Source organism: Ictalurus furcatus, chromosome 21 (assembly GCF_023375685.1).
Source record: "Ictalurus furcatus strain D&B chromosome 21, Billie_1.0, whole genome shotgun sequence".
NCBI lineage: Eukaryota > Metazoa > Chordata > Actinopteri > Siluriformes > Ictaluridae > Ictalurus > Ictalurus furcatus.
In genome coordinates, this window is record NC_071275.1 from 15,240,319 (window position 1) to 15,257,486 (window position 17,168).

The 17,168-nt window shown below is 38.7% G+C and overlaps 2 protein-coding genes across 2 annotated transcripts; both read left to right on the top strand.

The window, feature by feature from the left end:
• Positions 1–2,507: 2,507 nt before the first annotated feature.
• Positions 2,508–8,238, top strand: si:dkey-33m11.8 (trypsin). Its single transcript, XM_053652905.1, has 5 exons — positions 2,508–2,559; positions 3,151–3,301; positions 3,490–3,631; positions 5,392–5,649; positions 7,924–8,238. Exons 1-5 carry the CDS (start codon positions 2,508–2,510, stop codon positions 8,077–8,079), a joined length of 759 nt encoding a protein of 252 aa, XP_053508880.1. The 3' UTR covers positions 8,080–8,238.
• Positions 8,239–9,567: 1,329 nt separating this feature from the next.
• Positions 9,568–15,361, top strand: cdab (cytidine deaminase b). Its single transcript, XM_053652906.1, has 4 exons — positions 9,568–9,934; positions 13,930–14,041; positions 14,140–14,197; positions 14,285–15,361. The coding sequence occupies exons 1-4, from the start codon at positions 9,751–9,753 to the stop codon at positions 14,423–14,425; spliced, it is 495 nt and encodes a 164-aa protein (XP_053508881.1). The 5' UTR covers positions 9,568–9,750; the 3' UTR covers positions 14,426–15,361.
• Positions 15,362–17,168: the final 1,807 nt, after the last annotated feature.

Below are 17,168 nucleotides of genomic sequence, written 5' to 3' on the forward strand. Positions count from 1 at the left end.
TTGTAATTTTTAATGCCCGCTGGTGATAGTGAGGAAAATTGCAATTTCAGTGTGAAAACAATGATAACCCTTCCCCATCTTTAGTAGCTTAAGGAAACAAGGCAGAGTTGAGTAGCTCTGCTTCAGCTGGGATGGAGACTCATGCCTCTCCACACATTTATGAGTGTGCTGCTTACACTTGTTCTTTTTCATACATGTGCCTTTATTTTTGGGTTTAGTCCTGTAACTGCTGCCATCCTGCCATTGGTTTCTTCTCCAACTGTGTGCGCCTGTTCCATGTCTCACCTGTTCCTTAATTAATTTTAATTAGTTTGTTTATCCTAGGGTTGTCTATTTATACCCTGCTGTTTCTGTGTTATATCCTGCGTTTTTATATTGTTCAGCTCCAAGCCTTGTTTTTCTGTTTCCAATTAATTATATATTTTTTCCCCAACTTGAATTATGGATCCTTGAATTATCCCAGTTTAATGTTGCCAAACTGTTCTTTGACCCATTTGATTTGTGGATTCACCCAAATGAAGAACATCCTGAGTTTACTCACTTGCCTCATCACTTTCCTCCTACTGCTCCATATTACATTTTCAAATATGTCTTATTATTTAAAAGGTCTAGAAACACTTTTAAATATTACAAATGGCAACTTTAATGAGCCCCTATTAATATGCCTGCAATTACACTTGTTTCAATAATGCAGCAAGTATTCTGTGGGGTGACACAGTAGTACGTTTGCCTCGCACCTCAGGGTTGGGGGTGCAAATCCCTCCTTTGCCCTGTGTGTGCGGAGTTCGCATGTTCTCCCTGTGCTTTGGGGGTTTCCTCTGGGTACTCCGGTTTCCTCCCCCAGTCCAAAGACATGCGTTGTAGGCTGATTCACTGTAAAACATTTCAGGTTATACGTAGAAGCGAAAGTTCACCTGCTGCCTTAAAAACGTGATTGCACTCAACCTGAAGATAACCTTTGTTTCAACTTAAAAAGTTACGTTTTTACAAGTTTTCCAAGTCAAGACAACGGATTATAAAGTTTAATTTTTTAAAACTTGAGTTCAATATCTAAAACTTGTCATGACAATTGGAGTTAAAGATAATAAATAAGTTCACATAACTTAATGGAGCTATCATGTTTTACAGTGTTGGAATTTCCAAATTTCCCATAGTGTGTGAATGGGTGTGTGTGTGATTATGGGTTAGCACTCCATCCAGGGTGTCCCCTACCTTGTGTCCCGAGTCCCCTGGGATAGGCTCCAGATTCCCCTGTGATCCTGTGTAGGATAGTCCGTCTGTCCGTCCGTCCCATCCAGGGTGTCCCCTACCTTGTGTCCCGAGTCCCCTGGGATAGGCTCCAGATTCCCCTGTGATCCTGTGTAGGATAAGCATGGATGGATGGTATTCTGTGTAGTTATGAAATCACGTCCGTCCGTCCGTCCGTCCGTCCCATCTATCTTTTTATCTATTAATCACTGGAGGTTCCATTTGGTGTGTAATTAATATGTTCCCAACAATTAATGGCATCAGGGCCAGTCCACAAAAATAGCCAAGTTTTATAACAGTACTATAGGATCACATACAGTATTCTCCACTTCCTCTATATGGATATATCACACAGGGCAAATCTAACCTGCACTGGCTTTTTTGTGTTGGCGTGACTGTTGTATTTCAGCTCCTGGTTTGTAACTGGGTTTGGAAAGACATCCTGTCCCGGTGTAGCTATCAGCCCTGGGGAGAAATCAGAACAATGCCATATAATGTGCACTCAGTCTGTAGCACTGGTTAAAGAGGTCAGGAGAGAAGGAACGAACACAGAAACTTAGGCACAGAGAGATTATAAACTGATAACACAGTGGGAAACGGCCTGATCTCTGCAACAAAATCTAGGCGTATCATCTGACTGGGGATTGTGGATTAGTTGGAAGGAACTGGTTAAATTAATCTGGATTGGTACATCAAAAAACTTATTGTTATCGCACTGCAACAGAGTTGTACCGATTTCTGACTTTTCAGAATTAAAAATAACCACAATATATCATGCTATTTGAATTTCTTGAACATTACAGTTACTTCACTATAAAATATATAGTTCTGCCAAATCAATTATCAAGCCTCAGAAAAATTGGAGAGGCTCAACAGGTATTGAATAAAGGGAATCCACCAAAACTATAGAAATATGTTCTGCAGGGCTAAGGCATTTCTTACAATTGTCTAGGTCTGTGTTGGGGAAACAATACACATGACTGGCTATCATACCTTAGGGAACGATGTGGTTACAGTATAAAAACAAACTGAAGGTTCTCAGTGTCATCAGTGCTGAAGGACCTGCTATTCCTGACCTGTGCTGCTCTTACCAGAGAGAAAGTGAGTACTGTTATTGATATTATAATAGTTATTTTATAAGATGATAATATACTGTACAAACTGCATGTTAAACTGTTTGATCGATAGGGCCTTACATTTTATGGTTCTACATAGCTGATTTTTATCCTCTACATTTGTGTTTCTGCTTTTTTTTAAGCATGAAGAACTGTGTTGAATATTCACTGCTTTTTGTCATTTCCATCATGCAAGGTAAAGTTCCCATTGCTTATAATGCAAGTCAAACATATCTAATCCAATAACACTGCATTCAATAACCAAACTAGATTGTGTTCCATTACTACAGTATTGTATACAGTACATACAGTATAAATGAAAAATAATCACATATTTTTTATTGACAACATCAAACTTTACCAACTTTATTTACTGTATAAGATTGTGGCATGGTGGGACTCAAGTCTAGGGTTCAGTCCTGAGCTTGGGTTAATGTCTGTATGGAGTTTCACAAGTTGTCCCCATGTCCACATGGGTTTCCTCAAGGTCTTCCAGATTCTCCTGTTTCCTTCTGCTTCCCAAAACATGCCAGTAGATGGATTCATTCATTCATTTTCAGTAACTGCTTTATCCTGTTAGGGTTGCAGTGGATCCAGTGCCTGAAACAGTAACCCAAGCTGAGAATTGAACCCAGGACCCTGGACATGTGAGGCAGCAAAGCTACCAGCTGCATTGGTTGATGGATTGGCTACACTAAATTGCCCCTAGGTGTAAATGAGTGTGTGAATGTGTGTGCACATTCCATATAAGAGTGATTCCAAGTACTAGGGTTCCTTCTCCTCGTAGCTTCCCTACAGCAAAGGATCATTGGAGGCCAAGAAGTTGAGCCCTACTCCATAAAATACCAGGCATCAATACAGTACAATAACCAGCACTACTGTGGAGGAACTCTTATTCACCCACAGTGGGTGGTGTCTGCTGCACACTGCTGGAAGCCGTGAGTACTGCAGCCATGTCAAATCGGTTTTAATACAGCTGACTGCACTCTTGTTGATTCTTTTTTTCTGCCTCAATCTGAGCATTAAGTTTGATTAAAAGAATCCATCAAACTGGAAAGCATTAAAATGAAATACCTGACCAGCATTTGGACTTACACTACTAACAAATAACATCTCTGATCTGCAGAAACTATTTGATCAAAGTAGTGCTGAGTGAGCATGATCTCTTCAAGAAAGAGGGAGTAGAGCAGGTGTTTAATGTCTCCAAAACCCTGGTCTACTACCTGTATAACTACAGGACATTTGATAACGACATCATGCTCCTGAAGGTAAGTGAAACCAAACATCATTTGGTGGCCCTGACTTTGGACCAGGCCAACTTAGATTCTTCAAATGGTTTAAAACACTCTTTATTGTATACCTTACATTACACTCGAAGAAACAATAGGTTCTTTGTATAGTTAAGCCTTCTTTCTTTCCTAAAGGGGTTTTACTTAGAACCTCCTCAGATGGGGAACCCTGTAGGTGTTATAGAGTTTTTAGGGATAAGCCTAAGAAATTAGCTAAGAAGGTACCTTAACCTAGGTGGAAAAAGATTTAAAAGATTTTTAAATAAATTATCAAAAACTCAGTGGGTGCACGGTGGCTTAGTGGTTAGCACGTTTGCCTCACACCTCTAGGGTTGGGGGTTCAATTCCCACCGTGGCCCTGTGTGTGCGGAGTTTGCATGTTCTCCCTGTGCTGCGGGGGTTTCCTCTCCGGTTTCCTCCCCCAGTCCAAAGACATGCATGGTAGTCTGATTGGCATGTCCAATGTGTCCATAGTGTATGAATGGGTGTGTGAATGTGTATGTGATTGTGTGTCCTGCGATGGATTGGCACCCTGTCCAGGGTGTACCCCGCCTTGTGCCCGATGCTCCCTGGGATAGGCTCCGGGTTTCCCCATGACCCTGAAAAGGATAAAGCGGTATAGAAGATGGATGGATGGATGGATCAAAAACTCAATTAGAAAGTGCTGAGGAAAATTACCCCCCCCCTTTGAAAATGATTATGTATAGAAGTTCTAAGGTTAGATCCTTTAAAATGTAGATCTATGTGTGGATTTATGTGGAAATAAATTCTAGTGCAGCAAGTTTCCAGTCTCTAAGTATAACCACATACATACACAAACCACAATTATGATCTATGTAAAATGGCAAAAATGTGCATTGACATCTGAGGGTGATCTTGAAGGAGAAATAAAGTATAACATTATTCATAATGAATTATATAAAATAATAATTCAATTATAAAGCATAATATTCTAATTTTTCTTGGTAATGAACGAAGCATTTACCCTACTGTTTATATGACACCCAGGCATTCAAATGGAAGTGTTCTCACAATATACAGCATAGATGACTCTTTTTTATTTTTATTTCTGCACTCAGTGCACCTTTGCATTACTGGGCTGAATGCTGATTATCTGACTGAAGTGTCTTGAGAGCTGGAACAGGGGGAAAAAATGCTTTCTTTGCATAATCCAACTTGGTCAGAGTTTGTATTTAGCTATAGGGCAGTCATGAAGCAGTTGAGGTTTAAAGGCCTTTCTCAAGGGTTCAGCAGAATCAATCAGGCAGTTTGAGGATTTAAACTTACAACTTTCCAGTTGTAAGAACAGAATCATTACTGTTGAGCTATGACTGCCCTTTCAAATTGTTCCAGTGATGCAAATCTCCTCATAGTTATGGGTCCAGTTCTTTGGTTTAGGAAGTTCCTTGTGTCACTGTGCTTGTGGCTTTACAGTGATTAAGTGTTGGTAATTTGGAAAGACATATTAATAAAAAAAATATTATTAATCATAATTATAGAGCTCCAGGAAACAAAAACATGCTGATAGGTGGATTGAATATGCCAGATTGCCCCTAGGTGTAACGGAGTGTGTGAATGTATGTGTAAACAGTGCTTTGCAATGGACTGGTGTCCCATCCCACCCTGCACCCAGTGTTCCAGGGATAGGCTCCAGATCCACTGCAACACTTACCAGGATAAAGCTGTTACTTTAAATGAATGAATTAATGAAAGAATGAACATGCTCCTGTGTCTTTCAGCTTGAGAAACCAGCTGACCTGAATGCTAACGTGCAGCCAGTTCAGCTGCCGAGCGCAGACACGCCACCACTCTATGGGGGCATGATGTGTGCAGTGAGCGGTTGGGGGGTCACGCAGGTCTACAGCTATTCCCTGTCCTCTGTGCTACGTGCTGTGGATGTACAGATCATCCCCAACTGCCAGTATTACTATTACTACAGAATAACAGACAACATGGTGTGTGCCGGCTCTCCACTGGGAGGAAAAGACTCATGCCAGGTAAGTCATGACTAAAAACTAAATACAGATCTTAAGTACACAAGGTAGATTCAGTTCTAGTGTGCATAGTGGCAGTGAATGTTAATTGGACAAGGCATAATGAATCAAAATTGCCTGCTGGTGGGAGGAAAAGCCGCTTGCCAGGTAAGTTATGAATAACTAAGTTTAATCAAATCTAGAAATAAGTTACTAAAGTTGGCACTACATGAGCCTTGCACTTGGTATTGGCTTGAAATGTACAGTAGATTAAACCATTTCCTTGACAGTAGTTGTGATATGTTTTAACCCTGAGTCCGGGCTAATGGTTGAACTATGGTTGTTGAAGGAATAAGAAAAAAATGTACTTTATTGAAAAACAAACAAACATTTGAATATTGGCATGAAATGTCAATTGGACTATATTAGCATGTATACTGTTTTTTATGCTTTATCTAGAAGACTTTTTAGTTCTTCACTTTGTCCCCCTGTAGGAACTTGAATGTATTCTATGTAAATGCTTATAATTAGAACTTATTTAGGAAGCTAACAACCATTAAATATTTATAATAAAAAAGGAAAAAAGAGGAACCATTTTTACACTACAGGTTGTACTGTACTATGCAAATTAGACTTTATTTACCACAGTCAGTGGCACAGTGGGTAGCGTTGTTTCCTCGTAACTCCAGGGTTACGGGTTAGATCCTGAGCTCAGGTTAGAGTCTATGTGGCAATTCACATGTTATTCCTTTGTTCATGTGGGTTTTCCATTTTCCTCCCACCTCCGAAAAAGCATGGTAGGTGGATTGGCTACACAAAATTGTCCCAAGGTTTGTGAGAGTATTTGTGTACATAGTGTTCTGCCATGGACGGAGTGTATTCTCTCCTTATGCATGCTGTTCCTTGGATCAACCACAACCGAGATCAGGATAAAATGGTTACTGAAAATTAACAAATGATTGAATTAATCAAAATCAGGATTGGGGAGTAACGGAATACATGTAGCGGCATTACGTAATCCGGATACAAAAGACTGGTAACTGTAATCCGTTACAGTTACGTCAAAAAACAAAGTAATCAGATTGCAGGTACATTTTGTAAAAAAATGGGAATACTATCAGGATGAATTTTTTTTCATATAAAACCAAAGAAATGAATCTTTTGACATAACACAATATAGACAGCTGCTTGATTATAGTTCTGGTTCTCTCTCGCCAGTCGTGATTCACATGAGTGAGTGCATGCGCACATACATTTTGCACAAAGAAAATTTGGTAGAAATGAACACAAATTGTTCTCTGAAATGCTTTCGTTAGGGTGACCATACGTCCTCTTTTTCAGACCTTAAAAACGCGTCCGGCCGGGATTTCTAAATTTGAGAAAATGTCCAGGATTCGACTTTAGTTTCATTGTGATGTGCTTATGGTCTAATACTGCATCATGTGTGTGCATGTTTGCATTGCTTTAACCCCTCTCTGTAATTCCACCTTCTCGCACTCCAACTGGTCGATTATAAAAGACTTGCAGCAACTATTGGCCAAATTCCTGCCTCTCAACCATTAGCCTACTCTCAGTGAACATGCAAAGGTGAAGCGTTGTTGTGTACGGCGTCAAACAGTTGCATGACAATAGCAGTAAATGACAGCTGTCCTGAGTTGAAACAACGTCCATGGCCATATAAGGTCATTTTTAATTTCATGTTATCACATTGCTTCGTATTACATGGCCATTCAAATGTGTAAATGATGGCAGAAAAGGCAGAAGGTACACTTGCAACATCTAACCTAACTTAACCTACTTTTGTGATGTAATGTTACCCGCATCAAGGACAGTGATCTTTTATTTATTCATTTATTGATTTATTTTCTTAAAACAAATCCAAACACTGAACATGTTTTTAAGCTCTAAAATAAGCTCTAAATAAAAGTATTGTAGATCAGATTGCTTTTCTCTTCACTTTATTTACATATGTGACCTTAAAGTAATCCAAAAGTAATCAGATTACATTTCTTTCATACTGTGATACTTGGATTATGTTACTGATGACATTTTTTATGAAATAATTTGTAACAGAATACATTTTTAAAGTAACCCTCCCAACCCTGATCAAAATAAATGTATGAAATACAAATCAAAATCCTTACCCGTGGTAATGCTCACTAGGTGGAATAAATGTATGGTATCACCACTGACCATCAAGTAAATCCTTCCTCGCAGGTGAATTATCACAGTCCTACTTCAGACTTTGTGAGGCTATGGACACTATGACATTTTATATTTTATTCCTTTTCATGGCAGGGTGACTCTGGTGGCCCCCTTGTATGTAACGGCTACTTCGAAGGTATTGTCTCCTGGGGCATTGGTTGTGCCAATCCATATTTCCCTGGTGTCTACACCAAAGTTCGTAACTACATCCGCTGGATCAACTGGATCATTGACACCAACAGTGACTAGACTATTTTTGTTCTTTTTGCAAGTTCTTATAGGAAGAAATGACATATCAAATGTTCAATGAATATAGTATATTGCCTGTCAGAAGTTTTGGGACAGACCAGCTTCCTTGGCACTAATAAATCAGTTTGGGGTCAGTGAAAATCAGACTTTACTAGGTAAATTGAGAAACAAATTTGCATATTTTTTTAGGAAGAATGGGGGGGGGGGGGTCTAAAACATTGAATGTGTTAGGTTTCACATGTGCTTTTTCATTATCACAAGAAGCAAAAGCTTCTGACATTTTTGCTGTACACTGCTAAAAAATTATATCTTCGCAAATGAAAATATCTTGACTATAAGCAAACGTATCTAATATTTCTGATTATAAGATTATTATAAAATCAAATATAAGATTATTCAGCCTGTTTTCAGATTTTCTTTCAATTTTCTTAATCTATTGGCATTTCAAAACATAAATGCTTAAAATTTGAAAAAATGCTCTGCCAGTGGAACAATACTGCCAGTAGAATCAAGCTTTAAATGAGTAAAAACGTTTAGAAATAGGTTTAATAATCATATATTTTGTTGACTGTAATCTTTTAATAGGAAATCCTAGATCAATTTGTCCATATTCAAGATATTTTCACTTGCTAAGATGTCATACACTGCCTTATTCAGATCCAACTTGGTACCAAGAGGGCCATGGTAACACTTATTTGGCTGATTATTTGATCGTTGTCTTGTTGCACGACTGTTTCAGATTTTAATTTTTTGGAATTATTTTTATTTGCAGCCAAATTGTAAAATATAAGTACATTTTCAGTTTCCCATTAAAAAACCCTTTGGAGCACAAACTTACACAAACGGTATATATAAACTATGTTAATCTTATGATTATGGTAGTTGGACAAAAGGTGTTGGTTCTCTAACGGCCATATCTTGAATTTGAGCATAAAAAACAAACTAGACTGAAACAAACAAACAAAAAAAACATTAATAAAGGAGGAACCACTTCACTGTCAGTTTGTGGTGAGCCTCTTGTGTTGGCTTGTAACTAAACTGACAGCCTTTTAATGTTTGCTAATGAAATGTCATTCTACCCTGCAAAAACACAGTATAGGACTGTGCTGTAATATAAAATGCACGTAACTGGAGTATTTGTACTTGAAGAAAATCGGGGAATAAAATGGAATATTTGTTATTCTCATGCTACATTGTTGGGTTTCTACAGAATTTCAATGCCATAACTAGGCATAAACAGCAATATAGTTATTTAAAAAAAAAAATATCACTAGAGTAGTTTCCTACTGTATCAGGAAACATGTATTCTCCAGGCATATTATCTCACATTAACCTTTCCATTTTGATGAGCAAGTTGTTTTCAACATGATTTCACACAAAACATCACAGTCATCGCTCAGTGACCTTCGACTTTGATGTGGTTATGTAAATGTAAAGGCACTCTGAATAACATGGAGTGGGGGGTGGAGTAAAGGAGAATAGAAGATCCTAGAACAGGGATTGGATATGTCAACTCATAGAAAGTCTGAGCTGAGACATAGTAGAAACAGTCAAAGGATGCAAAGGGAAAAAAAGGAAGACTGAGCTATAGTTACAGACACACAGAGACACACAGACACACACACACACACACACACACACACACACACACACACACACACACAGAGCCAAATGGAAGACCTGCAAGGGAGACATGATCTGCTACATGGACTGACAACAGGCTTGAAGATAAACTCCTCGGAGGTAACGGGGCTGATCCGACAGTCTCTGGAGGCTAAGAAATTTGCGTACTGTCCATACAGCAAGTTCAGAGTTGGGGCTGCACTTCTGGCCCATGATGGCAAAGTGTTCACAGGTGAGAGGCTGTAAATAAAACAGACATTATTAGACACCAAGAAACTAAAAGAATCTAAAAGAAACAACTTCTCCTATTATCTATCTATCTATCTATCTATCTATCGTTCAGCTCATAAGTTTACATACAGCTTGCAGAATCTGCAAAATGTTAATATTTTCCTTTATAAAATAAGAGGGATCATAAAATTTGCATTTTGTATTAATTTAGCACTGCCCTGAATAAGCTATTTCACATAACAGATGTTTACATATAGTCCACAAGACAATAATAACGGAATTTACACAAATGAACCAGTTCAAAAGTTTACACACGCTCGATTATTAATCCTGTGTGTCGTTACCTGGATGATCAACGACTGTGTTGATGTTTTGTGATGGTTGTTCACGAGTCCCTTGTTTGTCCTGAGCAGTTAAACTGCCCACTGTTCTTCAGAAAAATCCTCCAGGTCCTGCACATTATTCACTTTTCCAGCATATTCTGCTATTTGACCCCTTTCCAACAGAGACTATATGATGTTGAGATACATCTTTTCACACTGAGGACGACTGAGGGACTCGTACACAACTATTACAAAAGGTCCAAACATTCACTACAATCCAAAGTCACCTACATCACCACAAGTAGTTTGGAAGGGTTTCAAGACAAAAGCCTCTACTCTCATTTATAAACAAACTTGAGCGTCTTCAGTCTGCCAGACACTACTTGAACTTCAAATGGGATCGAGTCTATGGTCAGATGAAACCAAAATAGAGCTTTTTGGTAATAAACACCAGAGGTGGTTTTGGCGCACACAGAGAGGTAGCCATATGGAAAAGTACCTCTTGCTTTAATCAACCTTTAATGTTTTGGGGATGTTTTTCTGCCAGAGGACCTGAACATTTTGTTAGGATACATGGCATCATGGCCTCTATCAAATATCAACAGATATTAAATGAAAACCTGACTGTCTCTGCCAGAAAGATTAAAATGGGCCGTGGTTGGATCTTCCAGCAGGACAATGATCCAAAATATACATCAAAATCAACATAAAAATGGTTTACTGACCACAAAATCAAGGTCCTGCCATGGCCATCCCAGTCCCCTGACTTGAACCCATAGAAAACCTGTGGGGTGAACTGAAGAGGAGAGTCCACCAGCGTGGACCTGGAAATTTGAAGGATCTGGAGAGATTCTGTATGGAGGAACGGTCTCAGATCCCTCGCCATGTATTCTCCAACCTCATCAGACATTATAGGAGAAGACTCAGAGCTGTTATTTTGGCAAAGGGAGCTAGCACAAAGTATTGACTAAAAGGGTGTCAATAATTGTTTGATATCCATGAGAACAGAGTATTTTGTGAATGTTTTAAACAAAAGTTCAAAAGGTTAAACAATAAAGACAATTTTTCACAGCCTTCTTTGCTCATATTTACCAAGGGTGCCAATATTAGTGGAGGGCACTGTATATATACACAGTATATTGTACCCTTCCCTTTCTCTGTACACATAATCAACAGATTCTCAGTTCCTCAAACTGTTCAATAATATATACAGCATAATGCTATTGGTTACATAAGAAATGTCAAGGGAGGACTACCATGCAGCTCTTAGGCATTTGAATGCACACCAAGCATCCATAATTTAAAAATATAAAAAAGCTTCACTGTTGTAGCTCATTTCACTTGTACCAGTGTGATAATGAAGAAGAGAAACCACAGTTCAGACCATTTAACAGCAACAAACAAACTACACTAATGCTCACAATCTATTATAAGACTGTGTATAGATGAACTATACCTGAAAAATAGATAGATTGTGAATGCATGTAGTATGTAGTCACTCACTGTCCCTCTGATGGAGGTGGGAGAGGACGTACTATACACACTGTACACTGTACGTACTAAGCACACACACACACCAAAAAACAGAGAGAGATCCTATTTGGTTTAATCATCTTTCCAGTCATCATGACCACATTTGTATTTCATAACATGTTCTACCATGTTAATGATTAACGTAGTGTGTGCCAATATGGTCCAGTCCTGTGTTTGTCTCTCAATAGGAAATTAACATAAGAACAGTAAATAGTTTCATGGTCTATAATTTGACAATTGACTTGGAGTTTGCTTGTTCTAATTATAATCACAGGAAGTCATATAGCTTAGCAAAAGGACTAAAAACAACACAGTACTACCACCCAGCTCAACCACACAGCCTTGAGCAGGACTGATTTCGAAACAGGTTTGTTGTTAGAAATGTCTGACTCGCTGTACATGATAGAACCAGGAGAACTGAAGGGTGATTCCACCCTGATAGATTGGAGTGCCATGTAAAAAACATAATGCATGCTGAAACTGCAACTGTGTTATATGATATCAAATAACTAAACATTAGCTATGTGTATTAACTACATTTACATTTATTCATTTAGCAGACACTTTTATCCAAAGCGACTTACAAATGAGAAACTAAGGAATAAAACATGACGAGGTGAGCTGGTCTAGAGAAATAATCAACAATGTGAAGGTGTGATATGCAAAGGGCCCTAACTGCACATCCTAAAGTGTTTTATTCCTCTCATACCACTAACAACCTTTCATTTATTAAATGACAAAAAAATACTGTTTGATTCTTTTAAGCAATTTGTAGTTGCATGTAATGTTGTCTGTGGGACAAGTGGGTTCCTGTTATCACGTACGGTATACACTGATAAGCCATAACATTAAAACCACCTGCCTAATATTGTGTAGGTTCCTCTCGTGCCGACAAACGGACCCTCTGACCCCTGTACTGTGGTACCTGGGACCAGGCTGTTAGCAGCAGATCCTTTAAGTCCTGTAAAGTGCGAGGTTTGGCCTCCATGGATCGGACTTGTTTGTCCAGAACATCCCATAGATGCTCGATCGGATTGAGATCTGGGGAATTTGGAGGCCAAGTCAACACCTTGAACAATTTGTCGTGTTCCTCAAACCATTCCTGAGCAATTTTTGTGGCAGGGCGCATTATCCTGCTGAAAGAGGCCACTGCAATTATGGAATACGGTTAGCATGAAGGGGTGTACTTGGTCTGCAACAATATCTAGGTAGGGGGTACATATCAAAGTAACATCCACATGAATGCCAGAACCTAAGGTTTCCCAGCAGAACATTGCACAGAGCATCACACTTCCTCCACCACCCTGCCTTCTTCCCATAGTGCATCCTGGTGCCATCTCTTCCCTAGGTAAGCAACCCACACGCACCTGACGTTCCACATGATGTAAAAGAAAATTCATCAGACCAGGCCACATTCTTCCACTGCTCCATGGTCCAGGTATGATGATCACATGCCCATTGTAGGCCCTTTCAGTGGTGGACAAGGGTTAACATGGGCACACAGCAAGCCGTGATGCACTGTGTGTTCTGACGCCTTTCTATAATAGCCAGCATGAACTTTTTCAGCAATTTGTGCTACAGTAGCTCTTCTGTGGGATCGGACCAGGCAGGCTAGCCTTCTCTCCCCACAAGCATCAATGAGCCTTGGGCACCCATGACCTTATTTTTGTTCGCCAGTTGTCCTTCCAGGTAGACCGGGAACACACCACAAGACCTGGCGTTTTGGAGACCGACGGGTCTCTAGTCATCACAATTTGGCCCTTGTCAAAGTCACGCAGATCCTTATGCTTGCCCATTTTTCCTGCTTCCAACACATCAACTTTGAGAACTGACTGTTCACTTGCTGCCTAATATCTCCCACCCCTTGACAGGTACCACTGTAACAAGACAATCAGTGTTATTCATTTCCCCTGTCAGTGGTTTCAACGTTATGGCTGATCGGTGTATGATATGAAATAATTGATTAGAAGGAGTGCATTAATATAATCCTGCGATTTGAATTTCAGACTGAACTACTGCCAGCTCTGCTGTTATAGAAAAATCTGACCAACCAGAATTAAGAATTGAACAGCACTGTTATATTTATTAACCAAATATGACAACCGCAAACTCATCTTGTTTATCTTGTTTCCCAAAATAGGCTGCAATGTTGAAAATGCCTGCTCCAACCTGGGCATCTGCGCAGAGAGGACTGCCATCGCAAAGGCCGTATCAGAAGGATATAAAAATTTCAAGGCCATTGCAATAGCCAGGTACAGCGCCAGTGGTTATTATGGTCATTATATACACTCGTCTGGATAACAACTGTTTATGTAGCAATCATTTACATCAGTCCACTTTGCTTTGATAGTGATTTGTGTGAACAGTTCATCTCCCCCTGTGGAGCGTGTAGGCAGTTCATGAGGGAAGTAAGTCAAGCTTCAAACATTTATTCTTTAAATAGGAATGTGAAGGAATGACTATAACTTGTAATATCCCATTTTTCACGTCATCAGTTTGGTGGCGGCTGGGCGGTATACTTGTCCAAACCGGATGGTTCCTATGTGGAGATGACAGTCGAAGAACTGCTGCCCGAGGCTTTCGGACCAGAGGATTTGAACAGGAAGAGGGTACACAGTATTCCAAACGAATTTTAAGATTTTAAAATAATTTGGTATAGTTATAGTGACATTTTGCAGACCCTTCTCCCCAAAATATCCAGTGACACGGAAGCTAATCCAAGCATGTATTAGAGTGGTTAAAGGCAAAGGGTTTTTGTTCGAGGGCCATGAGGAAAAAGGATCTTCTGGGATTCAACACTTCCCAGAATTAGGATAAGAGTAAAACATATGGTATGAAGGTATTTGTATTAACAGTGGGACCAATCTTCTGGTGGCTGATCATGAAAAAAGTTAGTGGGCTCCATGTACAACAACGTTTCCCTCTCAGAAAGGGTTCAAAAGTAGCACCCCTTTAGGAAGATATGAGATATCAATTATCGGTTTAAAAAAAAACAAAAAACAAACAAGCAAAAAAACACTCTTTAAACCTGTTTTTCAAGGAGTGGTATATGGTATATGTTTATTCAGGCTGTATAGGATTTATTTTATTTGTGATTGTCGCAGCAAAAAATGCTTGATTTTGTTGCGACATTTGACTTTTTGGTGCTTTTTTTGTGGAAAACTATTTGAAACTAACTAAGCTATTTTTTGGCAAAATCACAATTGAACGAAATGATTTTGCAGTCTTTCACTGTGATTTTTGTTGGTAAATGAGATTCAGCTTTGGATGAATGTGTGTTGTGATGGCATCACATGATGCGTCTTGGCCCAAATCTGTGGTGATTTTGAAAAACTGCAAGCTCCTCCAAATTTTGGAGCAGTAACGGATTTACTATCTTACATCCTTGTGCTTTTCTTCTTTTTACTGATACTGCTGTCAAAACGTGAACCATGGTTTATTATTTTTGGTGCATTTCACATTTGTAATATGAAGAAAAGAAAAAAATTATTTCAATGTACTTTATAAAATTTTAGACGGTATTTAAAGATACATGTGTGTGTGTTAAATAAAGTTGATACAATCTCAAATAATGGAGATTTAATTCTTTTGTATTTCATAAATGTACATCTGAAACGCTGTAGGTCAGAAATATTCAAAAGTGGGAAGTGGTGAGGGGAGGATAAGGAGAAATTATTTTAAACAAACAAACAATGTGCAAATACTCAGAGGATGCTCATCAAGCATTTTCAACTTTGTAGCAAATAAACAAATCACAGATATGACAAAACAATTATTGTTTAATAGCTGAACATTCCATCAAACATACCTCAAACAAGTTAAAGGAAATTATTTTAATTCATGGCATATTTTTTCCAGATCAAGTAGAGGAAAAATAATTATGGAATCACTTTGTAATTTGCATTTATAAAACAAATACCAGCACAAGTATAAAAATGCATTTGCTGGTAGACCTTAAAAAGAATGCTCACAGACCTTAACCATGGAATTGCTGAAAGGAAACATGGCTCCAACAAGCGAGTTGAGGAAACAAGAAGGAAATAGAAACACAGAGTGTGGTAAAAGATGTCGGTTGTTCCCAGTCAGCTGTGTCTAAAATTTGGTGTATAAATAAAATAAAAGTATAAACAAAATGGGAAGGTTATAAAAGGAAAACATACGTGTAGAGTAAGGGAGACGTCAAAGCATCAGGATAGAAAACTCAAAGAAATATGCCTTGAAAATAGGAAATGCTCAACGAAACAAATGAAAAACAAATGAGCGGAAACAGGAGTCAATATTTGAATGGGAGAAATGGGATTTACGTATAGAAAAGCCAAACGAAAACCAACACTTAAACAAAAGAAAACAAGGTTACAGTGGGCTAAAGAGAAGCAATCATGGAGTGTGGATGACTGGATGAAAGTGATATTCAGGGATGAATCACAAATCCGCATTGGCCAAAGGGATGATGCTGGAGCTTTTGTCTGGTGATGTTCTAATGAAACATATAAAGATGACTGTCTGAAGAAAACAACCGAATTTCCCCACTCATTCATGATACGTGGTTGCGTGTCAGATAAAGGACCAGGGGCGACCTCAACTGTCAATGCACAGGTATACACTGAAATTTTGGACACTTTTCTGATTCCATCGATAGAAAATAGGTTTGGTGAGGATCAAGTCCTTTTTCAAAATGATAATGCATCTTGCCACGGAGCAAAGAGTGTTAAAGCTTTTCTTCAGGAAAGGCAGATCAACTCAATGACATGACCAGCTAACAGTCCGGATCTCAATCCCATTGAAAATTTATTGTGGAAATTTTGAAAATTAATCCATGACAAGGCTCCATCCTGCAAAGCTGATCCGTCAACCGCTATTCAAGAAAATTGGAACAGGCTTGACAGAGAATATTGTTTTTGCGTTAGTGAAGTCCATGCCTCAAAGAATTCAGGCCATTATAAAAGCCGGAGGAGGAGCAACAAACTACTAATTGTGATTTTTTTGTTGTTGTTGTTGATCGAATGATTCCATAATTTGTTCCTCTACTTGATCCGGAGGGGGAAAAAAAGGTGCCATTAATTAAAATAATTTGTTTGAGGTATGTGTCATGAAGCCAGAATGTTCAGCTATTAAACAAAAATTGTTTTGTATCATATCTGTGATTTGTTTAGTTGCTAAAAATAAAAAAATAAGTCAAAAATCCAGGTGAGCATCCTCTAAGTGCGGTGATTCATAATTTTTGCAGGGGTTGTATTAGTCATAGACACCTAAACATAATTCAGCAAAAAAACTAAATGGCAATACATAATGAAAGGACAATACAAACAAACAAAACAGGGACACCAAAACATGACAGCATTTACCAGATATACTGTATGTATGGTCTATTACATGCTT

Coding starts and splice junctions, on each gene's coding strand:
- si:dkey-33m11.8 (XM_053652905.1), top strand. CDS start 2,508: ATGAAGAACTGTGTTGAATATTCACTGCTTTTTGTCATTTCCATCATG. Junction 2,560..3,150: donor TGTCATTTCCATCATGCAAG/GTAAAGTTCCCA, acceptor TTCTCCTCGTAG/CTTCCCTACAGCAAAGGATC. Junction 3,302..3,489: donor GCTGCACACTGCTGGAAGCC/GTGAGTACTGCA, acceptor TCTGATCTGCAG/AAACTATTTGATCAAAGTAG.
- cdab (XM_053652906.1), top strand. CDS start 9,751: ATGGAAGACCTGCAAGGGAGACATGATCTGCTACATGGACTGACAACA. Junction 9,935..13,929: donor TGATGGCAAAGTGTTCACAG/GTGAGAGGCTGT, acceptor TTCCCAAAATAG/GCTGCAATGTTGAAAATGCC. Junction 14,198..14,284: donor GTAGGCAGTTCATGAGGGAA/GTAAGTCAAGCT, acceptor TCACGTCATCAG/TTTGGTGGCGGCTGGGCGGT.